This window comes from Bubalus bubalis, chromosome 22, assembly GCF_019923935.1.
Source record: "Bubalus bubalis isolate 160015118507 breed Murrah chromosome 22, NDDB_SH_1, whole genome shotgun sequence".
NCBI lineage: Eukaryota > Metazoa > Chordata > Mammalia > Artiodactyla > Bovidae > Bubalus > Bubalus bubalis.
This window is the reverse complement of record NC_059178.1, coordinates 55,626,786-55,639,980: the sequence shown is the minus strand read 5'-3', so window position 1 is coordinate 55,639,980 and position 13,195 is coordinate 55,626,786. Positions and strand designations below refer to the sequence as shown.

The following is a 13,195-nucleotide window of genomic DNA, read 5'->3' as shown; positions in this document are numbered from 1 at the left end:
AAAAACTAACACTTGCTATCATTGCACACATGAAGCATTCCAGTAGATATATACCAGTAGGTAGCCCTGTTTTTAACCGATTTTCCTGAGTTACCCCTGTTGCCACCACAACTGTCCCCTAAAAGCATATGTATTCAAGTAACCTCGGCTAAAGGACTTTATCTCTTTGGTACAAATATTCTGTTCTAAAGTTGTTTCACCAATAAAACTAAGAATCAATGCATGATAATTCTTTTTTTGCAAAAAAAAAAACAAAAACAAAAAAACTTACTTGAGTAAATATACACTCTGATGCTTTAGAAGTTAAAATCAGCACCTCTGTTTGAGCCTGTTAGACATTTACTTGGTGCAGTCATTATTCATGGTTACAAAGGTGAACTTGTTCATTGGATCCATTGACTATATGGTTATTTTATCCTCTATATCAACATCATTTTCTATTATAATTTATTAAATTAAAATAACTCTTTCCTAAGATCAAGCTGAAAGAACTCTAAATGGCCCAATAATTTGAGCAAAAAATAAATAATTATAGGTTTATACTCTTAACAAGAAAAGTCCATGAATCCATACTGATATAAATAATACATTAACAAATAAATTGGAGGTAAGGGGGCCATCTTCCCTACAGAAGATTACTAAGTAATAAATTAAAAGGAATGAGGGGAATAGGAAATTACCATTGGGACACTGGGGTACTAATTGCTGCAGGCAGGTTCCATGGATCAATGGGACAATTTTTAATTTAGTAGGGAAATCTTTTGGAATGCATATTTGTATATCTTCAAGGTTTCTCCTCCCACACAGTATTAACTACTATGGTTACATGTGTCCACAGAGTTCTTGATATTTCTCTCTCCAGGAGGTAGTTCTGAATTCCTCTCAGAGTATCCTGGGTCTAGCAACTGACTTGCAACAAAGAGGATATGGGAAAAGTGAAATAGTAACTTTTTGGTGGGGAAATCTGGTAGACACCACCTTAACCAAGTGATTAGTATCTCATAACAGATAAAGTTGATATCTTGTACTTCCTGACAGAATGGTAGAATAAGAACACTCACGTCTGTGGTAATTTCTAAAAAGCTCAAAACCATGAGAAAACATCAGTTAAACCTATGTTTAACCTATGTTGAGGAACAAATACTCCAAAATACTAGATCAATACTCCTCAAAAGTATCAAGATCAATAAACACAAGGAAAGACCAAGAAATGAATATATATTAGACAAAAATAAGGATATGTGATGAAAGAGAATGCAATGTTTGTGTCCTATATTGGATCTCAGGTTTGAAGAACATTAGTGAAAAATCTGGTGGAAAATGAAGGCTTGTTCAATTGATAATGTTGTGTCAGTATTACATTCTTCATTTTAATACATACATGATGATTATTTAAAATGATAACTATTGGAAGCTGGGGGATGGATATACAGGAACCTTCTGTACTACCTTTACAATTCTTCTGTAAATCCAAAGTTATTTTGAAATAAAGTTTTTAAAGAATGGACTTTTGAATAAAAAGAAATACTTTATTTTAATGTATCTGACAAATTACATGAGGGAAGGTTGCATGTGGAGGTCACTTGCCAACTCTCAAAAAGTATTATTGGTCAAGAATTTTAAACATTTTCTTCATGAAAAATGTTTTCTTTATGTCTCAGAAAAAGTTTCAGAGGTAAGATAACACAGCATTGATATGGCACCCCACTCCAGTACTCTTGTCTGGAAAACCCCATGGATGGAGGAGCCTGGTGGGCTGCAGTCCATGGAGTCGCTGGGAGTCAGACACGACTGAGCGATTTCACTTTCACTTTTTACTTTCCTGCATTGGAGAAGGAAATGGCAACCCACTCCAGTGTTCTTGCCTGGAGAATCCCAGGGACGGGGGAGCCTGTTGGGCTGCCATCTATGGGGTCCCACAGAGTCGGACACGACTGAAGCGACTTAGCAGCAGCAGCAGCATAGACCTATTACATATGTTTGTGTCTATATGCATGGAAGCAGAATGGCTAAATATCTCAAGAAAATATACCTTACTAATTAAAGAAAATACTGTCTCTCTAGCCAACATTTATTATTTCAAAAATTCATGATTTGTCTTTATAAAACTTACTATATTAGCATTTTATTATGGTATAACCTATTTTCTTCAAAAGTATTTGGGTTTGTTTTCCTTCCTCTCACCCTGGTTTAAACCAAGCAGTCACCACTGCCTCATAAATCATTAATTCAAGGCTACAAAACTGGTTTATCTTATCCAGATTAATCAGGTCAGCCTCATCAGCTTGCCCATCATCCCTGACAGGCAGCCTAACATTCTCTGACTTTATGCTGAAGTGCTGTCCATTTGTTCTGCCTAGAGGCAGACCCTGGGAATGACCTTGCCCCACGCCTCATCTTCACAAATCTAAATGTACCCACCAAATCTTTACTCAAGGGAATGCACAAACAAGAATGGTAAGTAATAGAGACATATACACATACACATTTAACATTTATACACACATATAAAGACACACGGTGCTTCCCTGATGGCTCAGTGATAAAGAATCCACCTGCCAATGCAGGAAACACAGGTTCTACCCCTGGGGTGGGAAGATTCCTCTGGAGGAGGGAATGACAACCCACTCTAGTATTCTTGCCTAGAAAATTCCATAGACAGAGGAGCCTGGTGGGCTACAGTTCATAAGGTCATAAAAGACAGACATGATTCAGCAATTAAACAATGTCAATAAAACATACTCACAAGGCTAAATGTATAAAAGAATATATATCATAGCTTTGGTTGAAATTTCATCTCAATGCTCAATATTTACCCTAGAAATATTTCATTTCAATGATTAATTACATTTCTAATTACCATTATCAATAGAGCTATTATTCTATAATTTAAAAGAGGAAAAATATTTTCAAAATGTGTTAAAAAACCAATTGTTTTGTTACACTTTTGGCTGATTTAATTGTACATTTATATCCTTCATGATTTATAGAGCTGTCAGACCATTAGTTATATCCTATTTTAGCACAAATAGCCTTTACTATCTATTAATTCCATGTAAGCCTTTACCTAATTTGAGCCAAATAATGAGATGGGAAAGAGGAGACTGAGAAGGAAGCAGAGAAACCATCAGAGAGAGGGGGTGAGGGAGCAGGCGTGCACTTGCAGAGGAGTCAGAGAGAAAGTTGAAGACACGGGGGAGAAAGGCCAAGAAGAGATGGAGGGCCGGGACGAGGGCAATCTGCTGTTAGGCCACGCTGGGCTCTGGCGCTTGAAAAATGGTGGTATCAGCAAAACCTACTGAAGTAGAAAGGAAACACTTCTCAGAGATAATGAAGTTAAAATGAGGTCACTGTGGGGAGAGGGGGGCTCCAACCCAATATAACCAGTGTCGTGAGAGGATGAAATCAGGACACAGACAGGAACAGAGGGAAGACCACGTGACGACAAAGAGAGACTACCATCTGCAAGCCAAGGAGACAAGCCTCAGAAAGAACAGATTCTGCCAATACTTCCATCTCAAACTTCCCCACCTCCAAAAGAGCAAGAGAATACACTTCTGTTGTGTAAACTACCCAGCCTGCTGTACTTTCATATCATAGCCCTAGCAACCACACCTCTTAATATCGACACTGTATCTCATCGCAACTTCAACCGCAGAGCTTTTGACTGGTGACTGAAACTTTCCAAGCAGCCACTGAGGTGCAAACATTGCAGCCATATGCTACCCCTGCAGCTGCTCTTTTTTTTTCGTTTTTCTTCATTCATTTACACCAGGATATACCCCAGAGAAGAGGTGTGATGTCATATGAATCATTACAACAGCAGCTGCTGAAGCCCCTTCCTACGAATGGCCAACTTGACTTGGTATTTTTCTTTAAAAGTTCTCTGGGATGCTTTCAATTATTAATTAAAACTGAGAATTTTATAGAAGATAAAGGGTCTTTTAGACTTTAATGGAGTCACGGGTGTTGATGACTCGGAGAAGTAAACACCATTGAACGCCCCCAGATCCAGAAAGCATGAAAGGTTTTGTTAAGAATTTGTATTACAACATAGGAAATAAGACATTAGGGAAACTTTGGAAAATAAAAAAGAAAAACGTTAGAATGTTCTGACACTGGCAATTATTTCCACTATCCTCCTGAGAGATGTTATTATTTATATTCTTAATTAAAAGCTGCTTCTCTGGTGGCAGATTATCATGAGAAATCATACGCTGTTTTACTTAGAAGCCACTGAAGCACTGAACTTCCATGACTTAGATTTTCAAAAGCAAACTAACTATCCTTCTTGAATCCCACTTGATAGTGGTCGGTAAGACAGATCCTGATCTCAACTAACCCTTGCATGCCCAAAAATGTATGGGACTTTTCTTTGACTCTGTCTCCTCTTTGATCAAAGGTTTATAAGGTAATAAACTCTGAATCCAAATAATAATTTAAACTTTGTGTGTTTTTGGCCAAAGAGACCCTGGATCTAAATTTCATAGATTTTCTTCTGACAAAGGAATGAAAAGATTAAGAACTCTTTCTAGAAGGGCAGTGATGAACTGTGTGATTATCATGTGTGGCAATAAACAGTTTACAAAATAATATCTACTTTTGAAGTGCAGGTAATAGTCACTCGGTGTCTGACTCTTTGAGACCCAGTGGGCTGAAGCCCACCAGGCACCTCTGTCCATGGACTTTCTCAAGCAAGAATACTGGAGTAGGTTGCCATGCTCTTCTCGAGGGGCTCTTCCATATCCAGCAATTGAACCCAGGTCTCCTGCATTGCAAGTATATTCTTTATCATCTGAGCCACCAGGGAAGCCCAGTATCAAATTTTAAATCAGTGCAAATATACATATTACAAAAACCTCACAAACAAACCAGGAGACTCAGCAGGAATATTCAGAACATTTCTATGACTAGAAAAATCCGTACATTTACAGTCTCATTTTCTAGCATGTTTGTATCTGACGATAATAAAGCACATATAGTTGAACTATGCAAGCTTTCCAATTAAAAAAAAAATCAATATCCAAAGTGCTGTGTCTCTCCACCACATAACTTGTTTTTGTATTATCTCTACATGCTAAAATTATCAAAATTATATGAAATAAAATGCTATTGGAACAGAGCTTTTCCCCTCAATGACTACTTAGCACATCTTCAGTTCATTCGCTCAGTCATGTCCAACTCTTTGCGATCCCATGAACTGTAGCATGCCAGGCCTTCCTGTCCGTCACCAACTCCCGGGGTTTACCCAAACTCATGTCCATTGAGTCGGTGATGCCATCCAGCCATCTCATCCTCTGTAGTCCCCTTCTTCTCCTGCCCCCAATCTCTCCCAGCATCAGGGTATTTTCCAATGAGTCAACTCTTCACGTGAGGTGGCCAAAGTCTAAGAAGATTTTAAAAATAATTTAGTACACCTTAACAGACAGATAATTTTTTTAATATTTATGATTTATTTACCTACTTATTTAGCAGTACCAGGTCTCAGTTGTGACATGTGGGATCCAGTTCCCTGACCAAGGATTGAACATAGGCCCCCTACACTGGGAGCAGAGATGCTTAGAGTCTAGACCACCTGGAAAGTCCTGCACAGATTGTTTCTTTTTTTTTTTTTGCTATTTTTATTTTTTTTAATTTTATTTTATTTTTAAACTTTACATAATTGTACTAGTTTTGCCAAACATCAAAATGAATCCACCACAGGTATACATGTGTTCCCCAACCTGAACCCTCCTCCCCCCTTCCTCCCCATACCATCCCTCTGGGTCGTCCCAGTGCACCAGCCCCAAGCATCCAGTATCGTGCAACGAACCTGGACTGGCAACTCGTTTCATAAATGATATTTTACATGTTTCAATGCCATTCTCCCAAATCTTCCCGCCCTCTCCCTCTCCCACAGAGTCCATAAGACTGTTCTATACATCAGTGTCTCTTTTGCTGTCTCGTACACAGGGTTACTGTTACCATCTTTCTAAATTCCATATATATGCATTAGTATACTGTATTGGTGTTTTTCTTTCTGGCTTACTTCACACTGTATAATAGGCTCCAGTTTCATCCACCTCATTAGAACTGATTCAAATGTATTCTTTTTAATGGCTGAGTAATACTCCATTGTGTATATGTACCACCACTTTCTTATCCATTCATCTGCTGATGGACATCTAGGTTGCTTCCATGTCCTGGCTATTATAAACAGTGCTGCGATGAACATTGGGGTACACGTGTATCTTTCCCTTCTGGTTTCCTCAGTGTGTATGCCCAGCAGTGGGATTGCTGGATCATAAGACGGTTCTATTTCCAGTTTTTTAAGGAATCTCCACACTGTTCTCCATAGTGGCTGTACTAGTTTGCATTCCCACCAACAGTGTCAGAGGGTTCCCTCTTCTCCACACCCTCTCCAGCATTTATTACTTGTAGACTTTTGGATCGCAGCCATTCTGTCTGGCGTGAAATGGTCCCTCATAGTGGTTTTGATTTGCATTTCTCTGATAATGAGTGATGTTGAGCATCTTTTCATGTGTTTGTTAGCCATCTGTATGTCTTCTTTGGAGAAATGTCTATTTAGTTCTTTGGCCCATCTTTTGATTGGGTCATTTATTTTTCTGGAGTTGAGCTGTAGGAGTTGCTTGTATATTTTTGAGATTAGTTGTTTGTCAGTTGCTTCATTTGCTATTATCTTCTCCCATTCTGAAAGCTGTCTTTTCACCTTGCTAATAGTTTCCTTTGATGTGCAGAAGCTGTTAAGGTTAATTAGGTCCCATTTGTTTATTTTTGCTTTTATTTCCAATATTCTGGGAGGTGGGTCATAGAGGATCCTGCTGTGATGTATGTCAGAGAGTTTTTTGCCTATGTTCTCCTCTAGGAGTTTTATAGTTTTTGGTCTTACATTTAGATCTTTAATCCATTTTGAGTTTATTTTTGTGTATGGTGTTAGAAAGTGTTCTAGTTTCATTCTTCTACAAGTGGTTGACCACTTTTCCCAGCACCACTTGTTAAAGAGATTGTCTTTTCTCCATTGTATATTCTTGCCTCCTTTGTCAAAGATAAGGTGTCCATATGTGCATGGATTTATCTCTGGGCTTTCTATTTTGTTCCATTGATCTATATTTCTGTCTTTGTGCCAGTACCATACTGTCTTGAGAACTGTGGCTTTGTAGTAGAGCCTGAAGTCAGGTAGGTGGATTCCTCCAGTTCCATTCTTCTTTCTCAAGATCGCTTTGGCTATTCAAGGTTTTTTGTATTTCCATACAAATTGTGAAATTATTTGTTCTAGCTCTGTGAAGAATACTGTTGGTAGCTTGATAGGGATTGCATTGAATCTATAAATTGCTTTGGGTAGTATACTCATTTTCACTATATTGATTCTTCCAATCCATGAACATGGTATATTTCTCTATCTGTTAGTGTCCTCTTTGATTTCTTTCACCAGTGTTTTATAGTTTTCTATATATAGGTCTTTAGTTTCTTTAGGTAGATATATTCCTAAGTATTTTATTCTTTCCGTTTCAATGGTGAATGGAATTGTTTCCTTAATTTCTCTTTCTGTTTTCTGATTATTAGTGTATAGGAATGCAAGGGATTTCTGTGTGTTGATTTTATATCCTGCAACTTTACTATAGTCATTGATTAGCCCTAGTAATTTTCTGGTGGAGTCTTTAGGGTTTTCTATGTAGAGGATCATGTCATCTGCAAATAGTGAGAGCTTTACTTCTTCTTTTCCAATTTGGATTCCTTTATTTCTTTTTCTGCTCTGATTGCTGTGGCCAAAACTTCCAAAACTATGTTGAATAGTAATGGTGAAAGTGGGCACCCTTGTCTTGTTCCTGACTTTAGAGGAAATGCTTTCAATTTTTCACCATTGAGGATAATGTTTGCTGTGGGTTTGTCATATATAGCTTTTATTATGTTGAGGTATGTTCCTTCTATTCCTGCTTTCTGGAGAGTTTTTATCATAAATAGATGTTGAATTTTGTCAAAGGCTTTCTCTGCATCTATTGAGATAATCATATGGTTTTTATTTTTCAATTTGTTAATGTGGTGTATTACATTGACTGATTTGGGGATATTGAAGAATCCTTGCATCCCTGGGATAAAGCCCACTTGGTCATGGTGTATGATCCTTTTATTGTGTTGTTGGATTCTGATTGCTAGAATTTTGTTAAGGATTTTTGCATCTATGTTCATCAGTGATATTGGCCTGTAGTTTTCTTTTTTGGTGGGATCTTTGTCAGGTTTTGGTATTAGGGTGATGGTGGCCTCATAGAATGAGTTTGGAAGTTTACCATCCTCTGCAATTTTCTGGAAGAGTTTGAGCAGGATAGGTATTAGATCTTCTCTAAATTTTTGGTAGAATTCAGCTGTGAAGCCCTCTGGACCTGGGCTTTTGTTTGCTGGAAGATTTTTTATTACAGTTTCAATTTCCATGCTTGTGATGGGTCTGTTAAGATTTTCTATTTCTTCCTGGTCGAGTTTTGGAAAGTTGTACTTTTCTAAGAATTTGTCCATTTCTTCCACATTGTCCATTTTATTGGCATATAATTGTTGATAGTACTCTCTTATGATCCTTTGTATTTCTGTGTTGTCAGTTGTGATCTCTCCATTTTCATTTCTAATTTTATTGATTTGATTTTTCTCCCTTTGTTTCTTGATGAGTCTGGCTAATGGTTTGTCAATTTTATTTATCCTTTCAAAGAACCAGCTTTTGGTTTTGTTGATTTTTTGCTATGATCTCTTTTGTTTCTTTTGCATTTATTTCTGCTCTAAGTTTTAAGATTTCTTTCCTTCTACTAACCCTGGGGTTCTTCATTTCTTCCTTTTCTAGTTGCTTTAGGTGTAGAGTTAGGTTATTTATTTGACTTTTTTCTTGTTTCTTGAGGTGTGCCTGTATTGCTATGAACTTTCCCCTTAGGACTGCTTTTACAGTGTCCCACAGGTTTTGGGTTGTTGTGTTTTCATTTTCGTTTCTATGCAAATTTTGATTTCCTTTTTTATTTCTTCTGTGATTTGTTGGTTATTCAGTAGCGTGTTGTTCAGCTTCCATATGTTGGAATTTTTAATAGTTTTTCTCCTGTAATTGAGATCTAATCTTACTGCATTGTGGTCAGAAAAGATGCTTGGAATGATTTCTATTTTTTTGAATTTACCAAGACTAGATTTATGGCCCAGGATGTGATCTATCCTGGAGAAGGTTCCATGTGCGCTTGAGAAAAAGGTGAAATTCATTGTTTTGGGATGAAATGTCCTATAGATATTAATTAGGTCTAACTGGTCTATTGTATCATTTAAAGTTTGTGTTTCCTTGTTAATTTTCTGTTTAGTTGATCTATCCATAGGTGTGAGTCGGGTATTAAAGTCTCCCACTATTATTGTGTTATTGTTAATTTCTCCTTTCATACTTGTTAGCATTTGTCTTACATACTGCGGTGCTCCCGTGGTGGGTGCATATATATTTATAATTGTTATATCTTCTTCTTGGATTGATCCTTTGATCATTATGTATGACCTTCTTTGTCTCTTTTCACAGCCTTTGTTTTAAAGTCTATTTTATCTGATATGAGTATTGCTACTCCTGCTTTCTTTTGGTCCCTATTTGCATGGAAAATCTTTTTCCAGCCCTTCACTTTCAGTCTGTATGTGTCCCCTGTTTTGAGGTGGGTCTCTTGTAGACAACATATGTAGGGGTCTTGTTTTTGTATCCATTCAGCCAGTCTTTGTCTTTTGGTTGGGGCATTCAACCCATTTACATTTAAGGTAATTACTGATAAGTATGATCCCGTTGCCATTTACTTTATTGTTTTGGGTTCAAATTTATACACCATTTTTGTGTTTCCTGTCTAGAGAATATCCTTTAGTATTTGTTGGAGAGCTGGTTTGGTGGTGCAGAATTCTCTCAGCTTTTGCTTGTCTGAAAAGCTTTTGATTTCTCCTTCATACTTGAATGAGATCCTTGCTGGGTACAATAATCTGGGCTGTGGGTTATTTTCTTTCATCATTTTAAGTATGTCTTGCCATTCCCTCCTGGCTTGAAGAGTTTCTATTGAAAGATCAGCTGTTATCCTTATGGGTATTCCCTTGTGTGTTATTTGTTGTTTTTCCCTTGCTGCTTTTAATATTTTTTCTTTGTGTTTGATCTTTGTTAACTTGATTAATATGTGTCTTGGGGTGTTTCACCTTGGGTTTATCCTGTTTGGGACTCTCTGGGTTTCTTGGACTTGGGTGATTATTTCCTTCCCCATTTTAGGGAAGATTTCAACTATTATCTCCTCTAGTATTTTCTCATGGTCTTTCTTTTTGTCTTCTTCTTCTGGGACCCCTATGATTCGAATGTTGTAGCGTTTAATATTGTCCTGGAGGTCTCTGAGATTGTCTTCATTTCTTTTAATTCGTTTTTCTTTTATCCTCTCTGATTCATTTATTTCTACCATTCTATGTTCTAATTCACTAATCCTATCTTCTGCCTCTGTTATTCTACTATTTGTTGCCTCCAGAGTGTTTTTAATTTCACTTATTGCATTATTCATTATATATTGACTCTTTTTTATTTCTTATCAGTCCTTGTTAAACCTTTCTTGCATCTTCTCAATCCTTGCCTCCAAGCTATTTATCTGTGATTCCATTTTAATTTCAAGGTTTTGGATCAATTTCACTATCATTATTCGGAATTCTTTATCAGGTAGATTCCCTATCTCTTCCTCTTTTGTTTGGTTTGGTGGGCATTTATCCTGTTCCTTTATCTGCTGGGTATTCCTCTGTCTCTTCATCTTGTTTAAATTGCTGAGTTTGGGGTGTCCTTTCTGTATTCTGGCAGTTTGTGGAGTTCTCTTTATTGTGGCGTTTCCTCGCTGTGTGTGGGTTTGTACAGGTGGCTTGTCAAGGTTTCCTGGTTAGGGAAGCTTGTGTCGATGTTCTAGTGGATGGAGCTGTATTTCTTCTCTCTGGAGTGTAATAAAATGTCCAGTAATGAGTTATGAGATGTCTATGGTTTTGGGGTGGCTTTGGGCAGCCTGTATCTTGAAGCTCAGGGCTGTGTTCCTTTGTTGCTGGAGAATTTGTTTGGTTTTGTCTTGCTCTGGAACTTGTTGGCCCTTGTGTGGTGCTTGGTTTCAGTGTAGGTATGGAGGCGTTTGATGAGCTCCTGTCAATTAATGTTCCTTGGAGTCAGGAGTTCCCTGGAGTCAGGGTTTGGACTTAAGCCTCCTACTTCCAGTTATCGGTCTTATTTTTACAGTAGTTTCAAAACTTCTCCTTCTATACAGCACCATTGATAAAACATCTACGTTAAAGATGAAAAGTTTCTCTACTGTGAGGGTCACTCAGAGAGGTTCACAGCGTTACATGGAGAAGAGAAGAGGGAGGAGGGAGTTAGAGGTGACCCAAATGAGATGAGGTGGAATCAATAGTGGAGAGAGTGGGCTAGCCAGTAGACACTTCCTTATGTGCACTCCACAACTGGACCACTCAGAGATGTTCACGGAGTTATACAGAGAAGAGAAGAAGGAGGAAGGAGACAGAGGTGGCCAGAAGGATAAAAGGGGGAGATGAAAAGGAGGGAGACAGATCCAGCCAGTAATCAGTTCCCTAAGTGTTCTTCACCGTCTGGAACACACAGAAATTCACAGAGTTGGGTAGAGTAGAGAGGGGTTGGGGAGGAGATACAGGCGACCTGGTGGAGAAAACAGAGAGTACAAAGGGAGAGAGAGCAGTCAAGCCAGTAATCTCTCTCTCTAGTGAAAAATGGGTCCTGAAGATTGGGTTCTTAAAGGTACAAAATTGGTAACAAATACATAAAAGCAAAAATTAAAAATCTAGAGTAGAGTTTGGAATTTCAAAAATACGATGGTAATGAAAAGAATAAGGAAAAGAAAGAGAGAAAAAACGAACAAAGGAAAACAAACAAGGTCGTGAAAATTATAAAGAAACTACAGGTACAAAATTGATAACTAATACCAAAAAGCAAAAATTAAAAATCTAGAGTAGAGTTTGGAATTTCAAAAATACAATGTTAAAAAAAAGAAGAAGAAAAATAAAGAGAGAAAACAAACAAACCAACAAAAACAATGTCGCAAAAATTATAAAGAAAATACAGGTACAAAATTGATATCAAATACCAAAAAGCATAAATTAAAAATCTTGAGTAGAGTTTGGAATTGCAGATATATGATGTTATACAAAAGAAGAAGAGAAAGAAACAGAGGGAAAAAAAAAAGTCACAGAAATTATAAAAAAAAAAACTATAGGTACAAAATTGATAACATATACAAAAAGGCTAAAATTAAAAATCTAGAGTAGAGTTTGGAATTTCAAAAATACAATGTTAAAGAAAAGAAGAAAAATAAAAAAAAAACAAAACACGGTCAAAAAGTTATAAAATATATATATGAAGTTTGCTGAAGAAGAAAAAAAATAGGGTTTTTTTTTTTTTTTTTTTTTTGAAAGTAATAGGTTATAAAAGTGAAAATTAAAGGACAATAGAGGACTTAAAAAAATTTTTTTTTAAATTTAAAAAAAAAAGAAAGAAAGATTGATCGTAAAAATACTAAAAATATATCTAGGTCTTTCTCTGGTTTTGTTGTGAGTATTGTGGGTTCAGTTCATTTTTGGCTAGTTCCTTGGTCTGACTCATATTTCTCAAGATCTATAGGCCCCTTCCTATGTAGTCTGTAGTAACCACAGGGTTTTAATCTATGGCCTGTAGCTTCCAAGGCGTTTCCCTCTGTTATAGCTTCTTCTGTTTGCTGGTCTCTTCAGTGTCTGGTTTCCGCCCTGACACAAAGGGGACGGTGGAGGACACTTTTTTTTTTTTTAGGCTCACTTGTTCAGCCGCGCTGTGGGGAGGGAGGGAGGGATGCTGCAAACAGATAACACTGGTGTGCGCTCGCAGTGCCTCAGCCACACTGGGTCTGCCCCCGCTCACGGCGCGTGTAGCCTCCCTGCCCACACTGCTCGGGCTCTAGGTTGTTCCGCCGGGAACAATCAGAGGCCAGCCCTGGGCTGAGCTCCCAGGTCCAAGCCGCTCAGGTTCAGGCACTCGGGTAGTCCTCAGAGGCGCAGACTCGGTTGGGCCTGCGTTTTGTGCTCCTCCCAGATCCGAGCAGCTCAGTTGATGAGGTGTTTGGCGAGCGCCAATGCTGCGACTTATCGCCTCCCCGCCACTCAGTTATCTGGGTGTAAAACCGGCGCACCTTCTCAGGCA

At 37.8% G+C, this 13,195-nt stretch overlaps 1 protein-coding gene across 6 annotated transcripts in view; it reads right to left on the bottom strand.

The window, feature by feature from the left end:
• The window catches only part of LOC123331130, a 587,693-nt gene that overhangs the window by 241,223 nt on the left and 333,275 nt on the right, over window positions 1–13,195 (bottom strand). The window contains exon 6 of one of the 6 annotated variants that reach the window (XM_044934517.2): window positions 5,327–5,386. The exons of the other annotated variants lie outside the window; for them this stretch is intronic. Within the exon in view, the coding sequence (XP_044790452.2) occupies window positions 5,359–5,386 (28 nt within the window). The 3' untranslated portion in view covers window positions 5,327–5,358. Of the gene's footprint in view, window positions 1–5,326; window positions 5,387–13,195 lie in introns of those variants that run through there. 6 annotated transcript variants of the gene reach the window in all.